The sequence below is a fragment of the Pseudopipra pipra genome, chromosome 12 (assembly GCF_036250125.1).
Source record: "Pseudopipra pipra isolate bDixPip1 chromosome 12, bDixPip1.hap1, whole genome shotgun sequence".
In the NCBI taxonomy this organism is placed as follows: Eukaryota; Metazoa; Chordata; class Aves; order Passeriformes; family Pipridae; genus Pseudopipra; species Pseudopipra pipra.
The window spans coordinates 7,774,400-7,794,151 of NC_087560.1; the positions used below are offsets into that span (position 1 = coordinate 7,774,400).

General features: G+C 41.9%; 1 protein-coding gene and 1 long non-coding RNA gene across 2 annotated transcripts; both read left to right on the forward strand.

Annotated features, from left to right (window-relative positions):
* The first annotated feature begins 2,481 nt into the window (after nucleotides 1–2,481).
* Nucleotides 2,482–10,015, forward strand: LOC135420833 (uncharacterized). The gene is made up of 4 exons (XR_010433745.1): nucleotides 2,482–3,005; nucleotides 3,951–4,186; nucleotides 4,469–9,544; nucleotides 9,710–10,015. It is a non-coding gene; the product is annotated as an uncharacterized LOC135420833 (long non-coding RNA).
* Nucleotides 10,016–12,164: 2,149 nt separating this feature from the next.
* Nucleotides 12,165–19,296, forward strand: MNS1 (meiosis specific nuclear structural 1). The gene is made up of 10 exons (XM_064668717.1): nucleotides 12,165–12,306; nucleotides 12,387–12,476; nucleotides 12,645–12,772; nucleotides 13,304–13,406; nucleotides 14,219–14,448; nucleotides 15,069–15,285; nucleotides 15,365–15,472; nucleotides 16,295–16,552; nucleotides 17,303–17,428; nucleotides 18,989–19,296. The coding sequence occupies exons 1-10, from the start codon at nucleotides 12,304–12,306 to the stop codon at nucleotides 19,085–19,087; spliced, it is 1,362 nt and encodes a 453-aa protein (XP_064524787.1). The 5' UTR covers nucleotides 12,165–12,303; the 3' UTR covers nucleotides 19,088–19,296.
* Nucleotides 19,297–19,752: the final 456 nt, after the last annotated feature.

The following is a 19,752-nucleotide window of genomic DNA, read 5'->3' on the forward strand; positions in this document are numbered from 1 at the left end:
GAAACCATCCGTTTCAAGTGTGACTTGGTATGAGGTGTGGCACACCCAAATGCCTCTGGTTCATCTTCTGGTGCTGCCTTTTTCCTGGTGCAGGTTTCCTCAGGTGAGACATAGGCAGGGGAGAAAGGAGCTTGTGTTGCTCCTGTTCTCTTTTTTGTGGAATTTGGGTAGTGCTGGGGACAGGAGGATGAGCTCAGTTGTTGCTCTGAGATTAGTGGATGTTTAGCAGAGGTTGGCTCTGTTCTGCAGGCCCTCAGAAGCAGCTTCAAGCTCTCAGAGTAGCTCTTTTTTTTTTTAATAATTTTTTCCCCCTTCACTTTTATCTTCCCTTTCTCTGTGTTACTGAGTGGGAGGTGAAGGGAAAACGAATTCAGAGCTTTTCCCCACAACTGTGTGTGTCCTGAGCAGCCATTTCCTTTGGCACCACAAGTCTCCACATTTCTGATCTTGAGCTTATTCTCTGCCCTGTGGATGTTTGGTGCTGCAGGGGTGCCTGTGGGAAAGGGAAAGGCTGTACAAAGGAGTAGGCAGGCGAGATCTTGCTGCTTCTTTCTTGCTGCCTGCAGGAACATGCAGAAGCTCTGATTTTCACCCTTGTTGGAGCCAGTCCAGCACAAACATCTCAGTTCTGTTGGCACCAAAAAGAGTGGTAGGTCCTCATTGGTGGCATTTGCACCAAAAAGAGGAGGGAATGCTGCCAGAAGACTCTCTTGTGTGAAGAGTGGCTATCACCCAGGGAGAGGATAGAAGAAGATTATGCTGAGGAAGCTAATTTTAAATGAACTAAAGGAAGATAAATTCACATTTTCCAGTAGAGCATCTTCCAGGAAAAGAAATCAAATAAAATAACAAAAGAGTTATAAACAGCAAATTTAACATTAGTTTTAATGAAGGACTAAGCAAATATTGTAGATGTTTTAATAATAGCAATAAAAAACTACAAGTATCATAACAATATACATGTTGTAAACTCATGTCATAACATGCAGTTATTGTTCCTAAACTGCATCTTGGTTTTTGCAACAGTAATATATTCTCTGTCTGCCTGGGAAGATTTGGTAGACAATGACTTGCAGTGATGGTACAAAAGTTGAAAGAGGTGATATGGGGGAGTTCTGGAAGACTCTTTTCAGCTCTCTCTTTTGTTGTTATTTATTTAAATGCAAATCTTTCAGAAAAAAAAATGACCAAAATCTGATAAATATTCAGTAGCCTTGGTGCATTCATGAATGTGAAGGCTGAAGGAGATGGTGAGTCACACAGAAACTTGTCCAGGGAAACAAGGCACTTGTGTTAAAGGAAGAGCAGGGTACAGCAAACTTAAATTCAGCCAAGGCCTAGGGTTTATTTTGGTGTCTTTTAACAGTCCACTTTAAAACTCATCTTTTAAAAGTATAGTGTGTAGGAAAAGAGTCACTGAGGTCATCTTCAGGCAGACCTGCATTCAGCCAGCTGAAGTCAGTGCAGGCCTCTGCTCCCAGGTCCATGAAGGACAAGGGCCTGTAAAGGCAGGTGATGTCACTGGTGGAAAAGCAGGTTATTGCCAAGTGTGAGACCAGGTCATCCCCCAACCTGGAGTCACAGCTGGGGTGCAGAGGGTGGTGTCCAGCAGTGTGGTTCTGCTGTGGATGCACCGTTTCAGATTCTGGTTTGTATCACTAGCAGAGCCTTCCCCAGGCCAAGATCCTCTCCCAGGGCTGGACACAGGCTGATGCAAAAGCTGCAAAAGCTCATTTTCCCTTTCTGTCTCTTGGTAAATCAATGTTTGTACAGTGTGGCTTTCACTCCAAAAATGTGCTCTGGGGATACCTCTCCTTTGTCAGGCCTGAACAAGGTATGAGAGACAGCTCCTCCACTTAAACAACGTTTATGGAATGCTACAAATTTGTTAATTCTCTAATTTATTAAGCTTAAAACTTACTTGACCTATTTTAAAAATGTCACTGTTTGCAGGGTATCAACAATAAAAAAAAATACCTGAAAGAGACCTGCAGAAAAGCTTGGGTGCATGTCACGAATGTCATGTTATTCCATGGCTTTATGTTTAAGCATCTTAATTGCTGCATCTCCTTACACTTAAAAGATTACCGACTAGAACAGCTTCAAAAGTTTGTATAAATAAAATCTGCAGAGCATAAAAAGAATTCAGAGTAAACACCTTTTGGTGGTAGGTAGAGATGACACAAAAACATGTGGCTTAGTATTTGTTGTGTACTGGTATTGTTCTTTTCTATTTTTAATGTTTCTGCCATTCCTCATTACGAGTTCACTACAGAGCTTTGCCTTACAGTGTGACATGACTAAGCTTATGTTTAGCATTATTATTATATCATTTGCTTTTAAACTCTGCCTATTTTATTGCTGACTTATACATTTTTGGCAATATTATTTAGAAAATAAGTGTCAACAAATGTGTAGGATTTATTTCTGCGTTTACGCAGATCAGTTTAAACTTTTCAAACCTAAGATAAAATACATCTTAGTAGAGCCCATATATATAACATTAACATTCATTTAGCACTGACTAGGACTGGTGAGAAAATTATTATTTAGGGAGGGCTTCATACACGTGGGGATGAAAAACAGCTCAGGTTTTTTTCACTGCTTCTTGAGGAAAAGGAGACAAATTCTCTGTCTGATGCAGCTGAGGACATGGAGGGTGGATCTTCTACAACTAAGACTATTGCTACAACTAAGGCTGTTTAGAATTCCATGTTATTTAAGATATATCTCCTTTATAGTCTACATTTCCACATCCCATTTTGAAGGTACAATCTGAATACTGCTGGTTGGTTGTTTCCTTGCTTTTAGCTGGGGACAAGCTGCTACAAGGACTCAGGCTTGTGTCCTCAAGGTCAAAGTGTCCAGAGAAGGATTTGTGTCAGGGGACTCCCTTCTACCCCTTGGGTCTGGAGTGCCTTGGATGCCTTTCCCATCCCAGGCTGTGTGCAGAGTAACAGGATGCTTTGCCATGAGTTGCTGAGCCAGCTGGGGAGCCAGGCAAGGTGGGTATTCACTGCCTGGAAGGCAGAGAGAATCAGTTTTTCAAATATCAAATAGCAAAATATTGACATTCTAAAGAAGATATAAAATACAAATGTACATTCCCTCGTTTTGCATAACCAGTAGGTAAGAATGAACTGTTTTTTCAAGTCAGTTTTAAAAAGAGGAGAATATTTAGAGAGTGAATCTTGCAGTCTAGATAATTGTAACTTTGTTTTATGCAGCTGCCAGTGAAGAGTCCTGGTGCAGTGGTACTTGTAAGTCATAATCAATAAACATTAATTATTTAGAACACACAGGATAAAAACGAGTGAGTATTAAAGCAGAATTAATCCCACTGTATAAACACTAGGGAACGTGTATGAATTCCTAGCAAATTGATAGTGACATCCATTTGGCATCTCTATTTACATGCATAAAAAAGGTGTAAGTGGATATTTCATTACCTAAGTGTAAATAAATTATAAATAAATTTTAACTGAAGTGCATGATCTAACTGTTAAGGATTTATATCTTAAGTTAGAACATCTACAGTATATAGAAGCAGACATGTCTGGCCAGGTGGTGTGAGAATAAGAAGTGACTGGATTTGAAATAAATAAATAACATGTTAAAACAACCTGGAAAGAAGAGGTGAGGCACTCTAGGAGTGATTGCTTTCCCTGTGCAACTGGTAGAGAGAAGGTTTTAGAACCATTCCAAGGTGGAGGAAAAAAATCAATAGTAGAAATGGCAGCACACAAGAGACAAAATGATTTAGAGAATTTACTCTACTAGACCTCAAATGCTTTTTTGAGGTAATAAGTGATCACTACAAAAATTAGATCAAGCACTCATGGCCAAACAAATCCAAGCAGTGAAAAGTTTCTGTGTTGGAGGAGCAATGCAAAATTCTCATTTAACACAGATTTTGTGTTAGTCACACTTTTTGCTTCTTCTGTCTGCAGAAATCAGGTCCCAGTCTTGGATCCTGGAGAAATCTGATGAGAGATGTCTTTCCAAACCCACTGACAGAGGAGTCACCCCAGAGAGAGGAACAGGAGTAATAATACATGTCAATGAAATGAGGCAAGGCCTGAAAAATGCTTCACAAAAGAGAAAAATTAAGGCCAGGGAGTAGGAGTACCCAAAAGAATCCTTAGGAGAACAAACACCTGTGGGATGAGAAGAAAATACCAAACAGGTAACAGAGACAAGAAAGAGGGTAGAGATAATTCCTATGAAAATACTAAAATGAGGTTCTTAACCTGCAATTGTATCTCTCCAGTATATGTCTAAATAGATATGGGGTCAGGAAACTGTTATTTATAAGCTACTAATCAATCCTACTAATTGCTCAAAGTCTCTTTGCTTTTGTCACCTACCTATTCGAAAATGTTCCCCTGCTAGTTGTTTGGAGAGCTATTAAAGAATCCACATGCAAGGGATGAACAGAATGAGATTAAGTTTTCTTATTGTTTAACAGAAATGCAGGCCTGGCAAACTCCATAACTGCAGGGTTGTGATTGTGAATCACAGAAGAAAGAATTTCATAGCAACATTTAAGGTGGAAGTGACAAACCTGAGGTAAGAAAATTAATCTGAATAATGCAGCCCTTCAGTGCTTTAAACTTGCATTGCTTTCAGGGTCTGCAAGATTAGCCCCAGGTTTGCAAAGGAAAAGCTTTACCTGATGGGCTTTTGAGCAATGTTCCCCTTTGAAGAAATAATTCAAACCACCTGTTCTTTCTAGAGCGTTATCAGAGACCTTCATCTCTGTGCTGCAGTTATTGTTTTCCTTGTGCATGGAGTGAATTAGTGCCACGTTTCAGCTGGATTTCAGGATTGTATTATTCAGTTAGTAAAATCTACTAATGACAACACTTTGAAATGCCAGCCTGTTGTGGATGCAATGTCATGTTTCGTGGGAGGTGGTTGCATTGCGAGAAAAAGAAAATGTTTGCATAGTGGGCTGCTTAGCTCTTCTTTGAAACTGCACTTTTGGACAAGCAGGAGGAGGTAAAAAGTGAGAAAAAAAACCTGAAAAACTCTTTATGGGTGGAAGTCTCAGCAAATTACTTAACCATATTATTTGCCTCAAAGGCAAAAGCACTCCGTGCCTTCCTTCTGCTGTTATCCCGCCGGAGTCCATCAGTTTAACAAAGTTTTTAAAGCCAAGAATTAAAGCAACTTTTACCACTTCCACCACTGGGCACAGAGTATTGCAGAGGCAGAGCAAGCACACTTCTGCTTAGCTCCCTGCCTGGTTCTAACTCTGATCCACCATCACCTTGCACTTGTATCTGTGTGTTTTGCTGATAGACAAAGCATGTGCTTATTCTCTTCTTCTATCACCACTATAGTTTAAATTCATAAACTCAAAGTTCCTTCTCCTCTTATTTCCTTGGCTTCCTCTCCTGTGATACTTTTAAACTATGTCCTGCCTGTATTCAGGAGTAAAAGAAGCACATTGATATTGCTTTCAAACATACATGTTATCTAAAAGGCAAGCCCATGTAATATGTTTTCCAAATGAACTTGGTTAGAATTTCAAAAATGGGTGGGTGGGAGTGAGAATTTCCAGCATATCCGGCAGTGGAAGAAGAGTAGAAACTGCTCATCTCCACACAGCCTATAAAATTCTACAGGTCACCAGCTTCAAGTGGTGTGTCCTTATTCAAGCCCCAAGAATGTTTCTAGACTCATCACAGTGAAACTGAAGTTGTTCAACAGCAGTGTTCTTCTGTTAGGACAGCCAAGTGATTGTTGAATGAGTGACAGAAAGGTTAAGTTAGAGATCTTCCAAAGGAGGACATTTTTGGCCACAAGGGACAAAAGGAAGGGGGGGGGAAAGGACTGACAAAAGTTGTATACAAAGAAGCCATTTAATGCAGATTTGCCATAAGGCAGGATAATAGTGCCTGAATGTTATGAACTCCAGAAACTGCATGAACACATTATATTTTAAACACTTAATCTGTTTTACAAACTATGTACATTCTTCTGCTAAATAAGATGAATTGGGATTCAAGAAGCAGCACATCCTGACAAATCTCCTCCTAAAGGCATCCATTAATATAAATCAACAGTAGCAATTTTGTTTGATCATTTATTTGCAAGAATCATTAAGGTTTATTAGCATAATTATTCCCTGTGGGACTTCATGTCACATAAATGAAAAATGGCATTATCAATATTTAAAAGATAAGTGCGTAATGTTCAGAGTACTTAAACAGTACTCTGCAGGTGGTGTCCAGCTGGAGCAAATTAGATTAGGTTTGATTTCTGAAGTCTAGAAATATAATTTCAGTGCAACTGTTTATTTCAGAACTAGGTTCCTTATTTTGCAGGGCATAAGCACAGAGCCAAACTCTGTAGTTAACTGTAACATGTGTGTGCAGTTTTCTGATTTCAAGTTAGAAACTTGTCCTAAAATATCACAGGGGAAGCAAATGTTGTTTACGGGTGGAAATCCTTCCATAATCTTGTCTTTTTTATGTTAAAAGTTCTATATGATGACCTGGAATTTTCTCAGTGAAATGAGAGGACTTTCTCCCTCATCTCAGTGGAGACATGGAGATGCTTTCCTGCAGTAGCTCTGAAACCAGAATCAGCTGGTGCCTCTGTACCTACTCTGGGATCATCTTGGTACTAACAGTGAGCTTGGCTTACATGAGCACTTTGAAGCAGACACAGGGACTGATGCACAGCAGAGCCTGTGGGTAAGACTGTGCCAGTCCAACCCTGGGCAGGCAGGTGCCTGCAGTGTGGCACAGGCATTTCCTCATCTCTGAAGGACACTGTGGAGGTCAGAGTTAGGAATAGAGTACATGGGATATCTGCATGCAATCCTGTGCCATGTGCTCTGGGATGACCCTGCCTGAGCAGGGAGCTTGGACCAGATGACCCACTGTGCTCCCTTCCAACCTGACCCACTCTGTGATGCTGTGAATATAATTGTGACAATTTGAGGGAGGGCAGATGAGTGAACTGTGTGTCAGCCCTGGCTTAGGGAAACACTGGGCATTTTTGGGTCCCCTTGGTGCTGCCAGAGCAAGTGCTGAGCAAGAGCACATGCTGCTTTGGGGAAAAGCTGCCAAAGGTTCCTGCACAGATGAGTGACCATCCGGGTGCTGCTCTAAGTGAGAGCAGAGGGAAGAGACTAGTGAGAGAGCAGCTGTGAGGTGCAGGGCAAAGGCAGCTCTCAGGACTGGGTGAGCCCTACTTTTGGGCAGCAGATCCCAGGTGTGCAGAGCAGCAGGGAGCGTGGCATGGAGCCACAGCCACTGAAAAAGGCCTCTCCCTGCCTGTCTGCAGCCACAGCTGTGCTGTGATCCCCCAGCTATGCAGTGCCACACATCGCTGTGCCCTTGGGACACACCTGGCATGCAGGGCCCCAGAAAGTGAACCATGATGAAAGGTGAGGGACTGGGAGTGCTTCACACAGGAATCCGTGGGCTTTGTCTGGTCCACAGCAATACAGAGGCAATTCACCATTTCACTGATGAATTTTTGTTGGAGCACAAAATTTCTGTTTTATCAGCACCAAAATGTATCGGTAACTGCTGTGTGCTCTTCTCCTCTCTAAAAGCTCTTGAATAAAACAACAGGGATTTTACTAAACATGCCCCAGGACTCCTCCAGACACATCCCCACGTGGGGCAGGGAAGCAGAGCCTCCACCAGCCTGGGGCTCATGACGGGGCTCTGCCGAGGCTGCCGGGCAGGGGGAAGTGCCAGGGTGAGAGATGGATGCAGGCAGCAGAACGACTTTCACATTGCTCTCAGCCCTTTCTGGGACTGATGTTTGTTTTCTGTTATTGCCCTTCAGTTGCCCTTTCCGTTGGTTGGCTTAAGGTTATGGTTACAGATTAGTTTGTTTAATACTCTGTTGTTTGCCAATGGCATCTTTCTTCCCAGTTTTCTGCACTTTGCTGAGCTCCCCTTTGGAGCTCCTCAGCTTTTTAATTATTCACTAAAGTTAAACTGAACTCTTTGGGATTAATTGTGTTTGGTGGTATCTTGTAGGAATGAAATCTTTGCTTCCAATTTAAATGCTACAAATGAAGCTTGTTATTTTGAGGGGCACTTTTGACGTATAATTGTATCACACCTGAGAAAATAGATACAACTTCTTTTAAAACCTTTTACAAACAGAACTTTTATACCCATAAACATTTAGATTCTCTGCTAAAATCATCACCATTCACTTTCCTAAGTAAGAACTCAGTCCTTTTGCTTGAACTTATGATCTCTCTTCTGCTTCACGGGGAACAAGAGTTTGGTTAGGATAGATAGAGGGTTAAAGATCTTGCTGCAAAAACAGAAGTGTCATCACAGCATTAGTTTTACACCATTCTTTACATAGAAGAAATATATTTGCTGTACCTAGATCATATGCTTAAAACAAAGTATTAGAGGTGAAGCAGAAAGCCTGGTGCAGAAAGCAATTGTATTCTCCCCGGTGTTTGCTAGTTGAATTAAAAAGAGCACAGTGGACATGGCTCTCTAATTGTTTTCAAATCACCAAATGTGGTGCCAAACACACAGGAAAAGAAAACTCAGTCCTACAGCTAAATAATTATTAAACCCACATTTGGCTCATCAGGAACAGATGTGTTTTTGTTGAACACATTTGAAGCACTGAGTATTTTTGTTTCATTTAATATTGTTGTTTACAGTCCATAATGTCATGAGTAAAAGATCACTTCTGCCTACTGCTGCTATGGGACATATTTCCCTACTACTCCAGGATAATTTAAAAAAAAAAAAAAATAGTGCTAAGACTTTGTTGACAGTGATAGCCCCTTAGCTGCTAAATCTGCTCTCCCATCCATCACTACTCTCAAGCAAAGCAAGCATTAGTTTCTCTGTGACTTATCTAGGTCTTTAGTAGATCAATAGCACAGCTCAGATGTTTCAGACTCTTCCCTGTTAATTCACATTTATCTTTTCATCCAAAGAAGGTAAATTACCTCACAGAGAAGCTGTGTTATCCCCAATAGTGGTTTATAATGTTGCAAAGTCAGCATGACCTACATATCTTATCTCAGCTGGAACGCATTTGTCACTGTCTCCTGTTATGATCATCTGGTAAAACGCCCTAGAAAAGAGGTAAACCTGCAAAATGGCTTCACCACTTTCATTTAATGACCTTTTCTGCTGTGTGCTCCTGCATCACCTTCAGTTAAACTGCTAAATAAAGGGAACTTACTTTTTCCCCTTAGTGCTCCATTCCATGGGTTTTATCATTAGCATTCCTCAGCAGTCTTTGCTTCTGCTGTTGGGAGCTCTTCAGTGGGTGCTGATACTGAGAACTGGTTCATTTACTAAGATGCTGTGTTAAACCTGAGAAAGGACTGCTGAGTTTAACTCTACATTTGTACAGTGGGCTGCTGGTCACCTGAAGCTTTTCAGGCCTTGAAAGTGTTTAATGCCCTTAGGAAAAAGGAATGAGAAGCAGATCACTGACCTGTGAGCTGTAACCAGGCTGCTGCAAGAAAGAAATGCAGTATGGAACAAGAGTTTGATGGCATTTGGGACTCATTTCTTTCCAAACTATGGTAAAGTAGATATTCCATTATATGCATGTATTAATATATCTCAATATATATAAAAATATATTCTAAAAACTTAATAAAGAAAATTTAAATGTAAATATACTTGACTTCTAAGGAGTCTGATCCAGCTGGTTGTTAAAACAGTGCATTTTTACTCTCTTTCCTCAGATGAGTGGAGCAACTCTGCCTGGACTGAACTCTGCTCTGCAGGTGTGAGATTCTTAGGTCTTTGAGAAATTAGCTGGTGTCATCAAGGAGCTCTGCTTTTTGACATGAAGAAAAGGCAGGTCTGTTTTCAACACAGTGCTTGATCTTTTCCCAAATAAGAGCGAAGGAGGGGAGGCCCCTCCAGGGAGCAGTGACTGGCTGTGACCGCCCAGCTGGGAGGAGCAGCACAAACTGGTGCTTCCCCCTCAGGTGGGTGAGGATCCCCCGGCTGGGACGACCTTGGGGAGGAGAACGGGATGTGCAGAGACAGCCCAGGTGCACTGCCCGTGTTCCTGCACCCCTGGCAAACGTGCAGAGAGCACGGACAGGGAGGGGCAGCACGGGAGCAGCCCCTGGTTGCTGCAGGGAGGGCACCAGGAGGACTAAGCCGAGCTCTTTGCTGAGGAGCACAGTGCCCAAAGTTTAGGACAGAAGCCTGCAGTTCCTGAGGGAGCTCTCAAGAAGAGACGAGACCAGCAGTTGCATCTAAATTGAGGGAAATTATTGTTTTTCCTCTCAAAGTATTCAATTTAATGGGAGAACAGGGTAAGGGTATATTGGGTGTTTCTGTGAAGTTTTTGGGGTATTTTCCCCTCCCCGTTCTCTACATGGGCTGACTGTATGTGCTGAAAGGTTACTTCCCTTTCTTTGGAAATCTGCAGGCACAGTTTGTTTCCTGAGCTGTCCCTGGAGCTTAATTTGTGTTGGGGAAAACCATCAGGGCATTAAAGGTAAGAGTTTCTGACCACAAACTGCCATAAGGTGTTGAGGATAAAAGAATTCTCTGGTTGCATTTTTTTTCCTGTTTTGTATTTTAAGCACACTGCAGAAAATGTAGAATATACAGGAAATTAAAGAACAATGAGGCTCCAAGGACTAGAAAAAACCTCAACATATTTTTCCACTGGGAATCTTTCTGGATATTGTTCTGTGTTTTGTCTCTTCTATGACAGGTACACTGCTCACAAATTATATGCAAATACAAGCCATCTCTTAGTTTTTTGTGAACTGACTCCTTGGTCTCTGGTATGTATTTTGTTCAAGCATTTTTACTCCACTTTTCTGTCTGAGTGCCTTGCTGTCCTGGAGACTGAGCCAAGGTTTGCTTGTGCTCTCATTTTAGAGTGTTGCTGTTCCAAAATGAGCACATCATGCAAGCAAAGGCTGTTTGCTGTTATTTCCAGAAGTGAAGTGAGTTGACTTCATTTTGTTCTTTTGTTTGGTAAGAAGGAAAATTCCATTTATTTCCAGTGAGGCACACAGCTGTTTACTGGGGAGAAAGGGCAGCAAAAGCATCTTTTGCACCTTTATCCCACCCAGCCTTGCCACCTCCAGACCTTGAGCACTGAAAGTCACTGCTGTGCCAGAGTAGTTAAAAGCTTCCTTCTTTCTCAGTCAACACCTTGGAATCATTGGGGGATAGGTTTTTTTGACATTTATGTGTTTCCTTGCCTACTGTTGAAGAAACTGTTGAATTTATTTATTTATTTTTTCCTAAGGAAGAGAGCTGTAGTGGTAACACCACTTGGAAAGAATAAGTAGGTAAAGTTTATGATCTTTTTCTAACTCCTCCCTCTCTGCTTGTATCATCTTATTAAAGGCTTAGTCTCCTGTAGTTTACTCCCCCTTGTGGGAAAACACTTTTCTCATTAAAAGGGCAGAGTAACCAACACATCAGAAAGAATTCCACCAATTTGGGAAAATTTGTAAAAGATCAGGAACTGGTTTAAAATAATGAGTGTTCTTATCCCACATATATAAGATATAGGCACATCACACTGCAACAATACAAACAAGCAGACTTTTTACCTAATTCTCAGAGGTGTTCTTCTCTTAAGATTCATTAATTTTAATTAATTTTATAAAGTAGGTGACAGTAATGAATTTGAAATACTGCTTTAAGTAAGCTTAAATGTCTTTAGTTTCACATAACTATGTAGAAAGGAAAATAAAGGTGAGGAAAGTGGGTGGGCAGAGCTTGGGGAATTGGAGGCCTCAGTGTTGGTTTCCTTCCTGGGGTGAAGTCAGTCCAGAGAAACTCTGGAGTGAACAGTTGTTCTCCAGGCAAGGTCTCCCTCTAGAAGAATTAAGGGCTGGGTTTTCCTGGTTGGGTTATCCAGGTTTGAATAAAGCATACCGTGTGCCAAACGCCGTTACAGAGTCGTGTACAGTGTACAGTGTCTGTACAGTGTCTGTTCTGGTGATGTTCGTGGTTCATGTCCATGGTTGATGTTCTGCCTGTACCTCCCACACCTGCTGGGGACCCACCGTAACAGGGCCTTAAACTGAGTTAGAGCAGTTCTTAACTAAACGCCGCCACCTGGGATTTGTGGGTATTATAGGTGAGTCAAGTGCATTAATTTAACGATTCAAGAAATGCTCTTAAATATCAACCTCGAAAGGTCTCGCGGTGACGTCATGCGGCTCTGGCCCCGCCCACCCAGAGTCACGTGCAGGTCGGCTCGCCCTCTGGGCCAATCAGCGGCGGCGATTCACCCCGGAAGTTGAACCCGTTCCCCGGCAGTGCCGCGCGTTACCACGGCAACGGCGGCGGGATGGTGAGAGCGGGAGGGGAGCGGGGAGCGGGAACGGGACAGGGAGCGAGCGGCATGGCGAGACTTTCTCTTGTCGCCCGCAGGCGTCCGAGGAGCGAGAGTGGAACAAACGGGCCGCCCGGCTGCGGGCCGAGCTGGAGCGGGAGCGGCGGCTGGATGAGGCGCTGCGGGCGGTAAGAGCAGCGGGGGCGGCGCTCGGGGAGGCCAAGGACGGGCGTTCATCTGCCAAAGGCCTTCTCCTTTAGCAAGCGTTTGCTGACTGGTGTAGCCTTTAAGTGCACAGTCCCTGCCTCCCGAATGTCTGTGCTGAGAGTTGTTACGGGGTGGTTTGTTCCGATTAGGCAGAGGAGAACAGAAAGCAGAGGGCGCTGCAGCTGGAGCGAGAGCAGAAGCTGGCGGCGGAGATGGCCAGGAGGGACCTCGAGAAGATGAAGGACGAGAAGCTCAGGCAGCAAGTCAGAGCCAACAGGTATCGCTTCAGAAGCCTGCCGGCTGTATCGAACTGGTACCGTGGTTTGGGGAAGTTGTGGTAGAATCGGAAATGAGTAGGACCTGGAAGGGAAAGTTATTTTGAGGTCAAGGTATGATAAAAGTTAATGTTAAGCAAATTTTTTCTCAACAAGAGAAAAAACTCTGATCCACAAAGTGTTCATTTTGCATACATGTTTATGTCTATATGTATATATATGTCATATATGTTAAATGCTCTTAGGCATAACTGTGAGCACACGTGTATGTCTGTATACCTGTACTTATATAGTTAGATGAGAAGTGTGCAGAACTGCTGATAGATGTGTAGAAATATAGGTAACTTTTGTTTTAAAATTAATTTTTTTTCTTTTTCTACTCTTTAACTAGAGCAATATTTTTCATCAGGGTTTCCCTGATGTATGGTTGGGTTTTTTAAAATTGTGTTTAATAGTGATGGAAATTTAATTTTGTCCCCCTAGGTACTTACCTCCTTGTGATAGGATAAATTTATTTTTTTTTCCCTTTCCAGTCTTGAACTTCGAGAGTTAGAAAGAAAGCTAAAATATGCCTATATGAATAAAGAACGAGATGCACAGATGGCTGAAAAAAAAGCTTTTTACGATGAGAAACTGGTAATTAGCTCCATAGTGAATCCCAGCACCCAAGTCCTGCAACTCCTTGTATGAATTGTGCTGAAAATTTTTCCTTCGAAGCTGACCTTTTTAGCTAAAATAATGGTTGGGCATTCAGTGTTATTGAAAACATATTTTGTGCTATGGAGGATTAATTAACCAGTAATAACTGGCTACAAGAAAAAGGTTTGCTTTGCCATTTCAGTGAAAGGAGTAATGAATTAAGCTGTATAACTGCTTGTAGTTGTTATTTTGCTAGATTTGTAGTATTTATCCAAGTTAAAACTAGGTACCCTTTGTACAGTAAGTGCTTAATGCTTACTGTGGTGAATCCTTACCTCAGAGTCCAGCTGTTGAAAGCATTTACTATTGTTAAACAGGTATCTGGATAACTCCAGAAAGAATTGTGAATTTTTATCGACGTACAGAATAATATGGGTGATCTGGCAGGTGATTCTGGTTATGTTAATGTCTTATGCAGAGTTCAGTGTAGGCAGGTAAAGAACATGCTGTAGGGAGGATATTCTCTGCAGTCCAACCTCATTCTGCTCATTTTGCTGATGTGAGCAAGTCCCACTGGTGCTCAAGGCTGCACTTTTACTGCTCCTCAAGTTAGATCCTGAGGCTTCCCTTCAAGGGTACCACTGACTGCATTAAGCTGTTAAGCATGTTAAGGCTCTGTATTTATAGATTGAGGTGGAAAACCTTCCTTTCTGGTAATGCAGCACAATTCCTTTCCATACTGTGTGCTTCTTCACTACGTGTTGTAGAAATGGGAGTAAAAAGGAATCTTGCTTTGGTTTCCCCCCCAGAAATGGGAGGATGAAATAGCCCAAGAGATGAAGGAAGAGCACGACAGGTTAATGCAAGAAGAACTTGCTGCAGAAATGAGGCGCAACCAGGAGAAGATAATGTACCATCAGGAACTGGACAAACAGCTTGAGGAACAGGAGAGGAAGAAGCAGAAGGCCTATGAAGAGTTTCTGAGAGAGAAACTCATGATTGATGAGATTGTAAGAAAGATCTATGAAGAAGACCAAATGTTAGTTACTTTGAACTTTTATTATTTGTTAATTTAAAACAAAACAGCTTCTATCATTCTGTATAGGAAGCTGATTTGTATGCATCTGTTCCATAGAGACTAAGGCCCATTTTAGTTTTCCTTGGCAACATTTTGCTGACAGGAGACTGACTTGTGTGAATTTTCCTGTTGAAACATCAGAATGCTCCAGTCAGTCTCGTGTCCCTACCCTGCCACCTTTTGCCACCTCTCTGTTTTCCTGCCTTATGGACTGGGACAGGGAACAAGGTTTCTGAGGGCAGGGTGGTGTGTGGGGGTGTGTGAGAGAAAGTTTAGTGTAAATAAAAAGTTTAGGGGTTGTGTGGACTTTCTTCTCTTTTTTGATGGAGTGTGTGTAAAATGCAGTAGTAGTGAGGACCTGTGTGAACAGTCTGCACTCCTGAAAGATCTTAGACATGAGATTCCCTTCTTGCAGCAGCTCAGTAATAGGTATTTTAAATTTAGGTGTCTAGTTTCTAGCTGAATGTTTAAGGAGAGTCATTTAAATCTTAGTCTCTGGGATATATTAATGGTGAGGTCAGTTTAATGTTACTCTACAGTAACAATAAACTATTTGAACTTTTTTTTCCCATCTTCTACAGGGAAAAACAACGAAAGTTAGATAAAGTGAGAGAAACTCAGACATATATTGAAGAATATATAAAAGAACAAGCTATGTGGAGGAGAAAGAAAAAGGAAGAGATGGAAGAAGAAAACAGGAAAATTATGGAGTTTGCCAACATGCAGCGACAAAGAGAAGATGATTGGATGGCTAAAGTTCGAGACACTGAGGAGAAAAAACAGAAAGTTCAAAACATGGTATTAAAAATTGAAATTGTAGAAAAAAATTGTTGTATGTTTTTGTCTTTCATTTAGAAACCTTTCCTTCCTGTGACAGGTTGCTGAGACTATGGAAAGAGAACAACAGAAGCGTCAAGAACAGGAACAAATCCGCCAAGAGCTGTATCTGGAAGAACAAGAGGAGATGGAAAGGAAGAAGGAGATGGTAAGTGCTGGCAGGTAGATGAAGGGCTTTATTTCACACTTTGGATTTGCTAAGTCTGCAGTGTTATTTGTGACTTTGGGATGGTTTTGAGGGACTCCTTGAGCCCATTTTCAACTATTAGCTGTTTCAAAGCAAAAGGCTTAATTCTGACATGGTTTTAGGAGTATTAGATGAATTCTAATTGTTTTCAATTCTGTTTTGGCACAAAGTATTAATTTCCAGCACTATTTCCTAAATGTTCTTAATCAGACAAGCAGTTTGTACATTAGTTTAGGTTTTGGAGAGAAGATTCTGGGTTTTGAGTTTCCTTTTCCATTCCAAATGTATTTATGTTTTATTTTCAAGCAGGAAGACAAGTGAAGGTTTTGAATACCCTTATACCCCTTTATACATTTATTTATCTTGTGAAGGAGTAGCTTTCAAGTTCAGGTTTAAGCTAAGGAGGTTAATTAACTGCTTTTTTTCTGCATGTCTATTTGCTTTTCCTGTGGGCCTGCCCACACTCTGTCTTACCTTGCTGTGGGTGACAAAATGTAGCACAGGTTGAGATACCAAAGTGGTTGTTGAGTCACTTTGTGCTAGTAGGGGGAAAAAAATACCTCCTTTTGTTTTGGACTGAATTTTGAGAATCTTGTGACATTTGCCAAACTGATTAATACTGGAGAATCCTGTCAGATATGGAATGTTTGCTCCAGTTAGTTATGCTAGAAGTTAACAGCTACAGTAAATTCATTCCAAGAAAAATCCCGTAGATTGGCTGATGATGGTAATTTTTTCAAAGTCAGTTCAGTAACACAGCATTTTACTAAATTCCCTTTACAGGCAGAAATTGAGAAGAGAATAAGGCAGCGCCTGGAGTTAAGGCAAACCTACGAAGAGCAGTTTGCCATGAAGGCAGCAGCACAGCGAGCTCTGCGGGAGGAGGAGGAAGCCTTCCGGCAGCAGATGTTGGCCAGGCTGGCAGAGGAGGATCGGATCGAGGAGCTGAACGCTCAGAAACGCAGGATGAGACAGCTGGAGCACAAAAAGGCTGTGGAAGAAATCCTGGAAGACCGTCGCAGACAGTTCATTGCAGACAAAGTAAGAGTTTCACACACGCCTTTGGTTTGAGCCACGGTGTTTCAGTGTGGGAACACTTGTGCTGTCCTGAGGGACGTGGCTGCTGTCATTAGGGAAAGGTGACAGGGGAATTGTAGACAAATGTGGGGGGGGAAGTAGGCCTTTGCTTTGGTTTGATGACAAGGAAAAGTTTTTAGAGCCAACTTTTTTTGAAGCTTGAGAGGTTGGGGTCAACAACATTCCTGGACCCCTGTGTACCTGACATGCTCTGCAAATACCTCCTCAGGAGCCATGGGAGCAGTGGAACAACTGCTGGCCAGTTCCCTGTCCCTGGTCAGCTGCACTGTGTGAGGAGGGGAAGTCCCAGCCTTGCTTTTAGATTAAGTCTCTTGAATTCTGATCTGAGGAAGAAAAGGTGTAAGCTGAAAACATGGAATCCTATACTGCAGTTTTCAGACCTTGTTTATGGTGTATAAATCACACATGTAATGTGAATTGTGACTTCTAGTCATCAGCATGAGAATTCATGCATATTGCTCTTTTTCTGGGATTAGAACAGTAGGACAGGAACAGACTAACTTGTCTGAGAGCCAAAAAGGCAGAACTGGAGACTTAATCTGCTTTCAAAAGGGCAAACACTTGGATAGCAGACTCACCCCAGGTCCTGCCATTCAGTCCTCTCTTTTGTCTGAGATTGTTTTCCAGTTGCCAAACACACATTGTTTAAACAAATGTTCACAAACTGAACTTAGGAAAACTTGTTTACTGTAGGAGCGTGAAGTTGAAGAAAGAGAGTTAGAGAAGAGAAGACAAGAAAGCATCCGTGCAATTGTTGAAGAGGAGAGGCAGAAACTCCTGAAAGAGCACGCCTGGAAACTGCTGGGTTATCTGCCTCGAGTAAGTGAAGTGTCTTGGAAATGCTTTGTGTCTGCCCTGGAAATCACTTTTCTCTTGGATAGCTCAAGGTGAAGTTGCAGAACTGTGTAAATTCCTGGAGTCAGTGGGTGTCCTTATTGTGTCAGCTCACCTGCACTCACCTCTTGCTTTTTGAGTTGGGAAGCTCTTTACAGAAATGCTCTTTGGGCTCCCTGGCAGCATTGATGCCTTGTGCAGGACTTGCTGAAAGCACAGCCAGTGCTTGGAATGTGAAACCTGAGTTCTACAGCAGGGCTTTTCTAGCTAGAAAGGGGTCCACCACATCTTACACCCTGTTACCACCACATTTCTCAGCTGGGGTTTTGGGAGCAATTTTGGCTCATCTGCCAAGTGTTCCAAGTTAGCATGGAGGAAAGGCCTCCCCTCTGCAGCAGTGCAAGGAACTGCAGTGCTTACAGAAGCATTTCAGAGCTCACTCTGTTCATCCCTGTGTTTTTAAAAGTTAAAAGGATGGAAGCAGTTATTGCAATTGGAATAAACTACCATTTATTTTGTATTATGCTTCATAATTGGAAAGATCTCCTGACAGTACACAAATGAACAGAGCTGCCACAGGGATGTAAAACTACATTTAGAGTAGGGAGGGAATTATCCCACTAGTTAAAGAAATTCTGCAATTCTGGAAAATGTAAATAGAACAGAGTATAATTTTTATTCAAACATTAATATGATAATTGGTGCAGGAATTTGTAACATCTGGAGTGAGTTGTTCTTTAATGTAGATTAAAGGATAACTCATATTGGAAACATTTTGAATTTGCTGTTGTAGGAAGCCTTGGCAGTGTCAGTGTCCAAGGCTCACCTGTGTGCCACGAATGATGTCCTACTTTGTTCACTGGGTCTGACTTGGGTGCTCCTACATCACGTTACTTCACTCAAAATGGTTCAACAGCAAAGTGCTACCAAATTTGAAACTTTCCAATATAAATGCAATTTGTATTTTTTTTCTTTTCTAAATGCTGCAAGGTATGCTCTGTGGGTCATGCATATTTTTAGCTGTAAAATTAATTTAGAATTAATTGTAAATTTAGATTTCTGGGTTCCCCTGCTTCCCTTCCCCAGAAAAATAGTTTTTGATTAAGTTATCCAGTATCAGTTTATTTCCCAAGTTATTCCTTTGTAGGAGCTAATTCAACACAGCTAAAGGGGAAGACAGAGCCCCAGCCCAACCAGGGCCTCTTTTCACTGCAGTTTCTTAATTTTTACTAAAGCTGCACCTGCTGTGCTGGGTGTTACCACTTCTGTGAGAAAGAGAATGCAGCTCAGTGTTGTCTTCTGGTAGTGCTTGTGCGTGCAGAACAAAAGGAGTGGCTTTAGGTTGGCACCAGCTACACCACTTTGTAACTCATCTGTTCAAGTTTTGTGATGCCTTTCAGGCTTGAGTTTCCGGTTTGTTTTAAAGGTAACAACGGTATTATGGATACAAAGTATCCATTCTCTTGATGGAAAATTGCAGAGATCCATGGAAATCTCTCTACTTTGTTTTCCCTTCTAATGTGTGTTTCTTTCCCATTACTGCAGGGGATACTCAAAGATGAAAATGACATTAACATGCTTGGAGAAGATTTTCGGTTGGCTTACCAGCAGAGAAGAGGTAATGAATTATCAGAAGAGAGCTGAACCTTTCCCCAGCTCAGCTCCTGCTTTGCCACTAGGTGTCAGCTGATTCCCAATGAAAACTTCCATTTGCTGTTAACAGTGAGGAACTCCTTTTTAACACCATTAAAAGTCTCCATTTTAAGACCAAAGTTCTCAGCTGATGAGCAGTTAGTTTTATATAGATGTGTGCTGCACATTTTTCATCAATAAACTGTTCTGAGTTCTCAGTTCTTCTCAGTGGTGTAGCAATGTTAGAAATGTTTTCTCCAGCAGCACAGCAGAAACCAAGCTGGTGTAAATGCACACATGTATTCCAATATGGACTGCAGGATTCTCTTCATGCACTAGTTCTGGGGGGAATGGGAAGATTTGGCTGTACTGGCACTACACTACTATGATCCTAATCCTCCTCAAAGTGGTAGATCTGAGGTACTTTGCTGGTCTAAGATCTAAGATCTAAGGCAGAGACATTGTTCCATTCTGAGGTCAGAACCACTGTTTGTACCTTTCAGTGCATAAACTGACTTTTTGTGCCATGTTCCTCTTCACTTCCCCTGAGAGAGGAGGAATCCATTGGAATCACTGAGGTCTGACAGAGGTTCATGGAAGCAGCACAGGCCTGTATTGCTCCTGTTCATTAGTGTACACATGGTATGCTCAGCTCATCTACCCTTAATCTTTTACCT

Bases quoted from the DNA above. Each gene is read 5' to 3' on its own strand.
- MNS1 (XM_064668717.1), top strand. The intron at 12,773-13,303 runs GTATCGCTTCAG...TTCCCTTTCCAG, and splicing joins CAGCAAGTCAGAGCCAACAG to TCTTGAACTTCGAGAGTTAG. The intron at 17,429-18,988 runs GTAAGTGAAGTG...CCATTACTGCAG, and splicing joins TGCTGGGTTATCTGCCTCGA to GGGATACTCAAAGATGAAAA.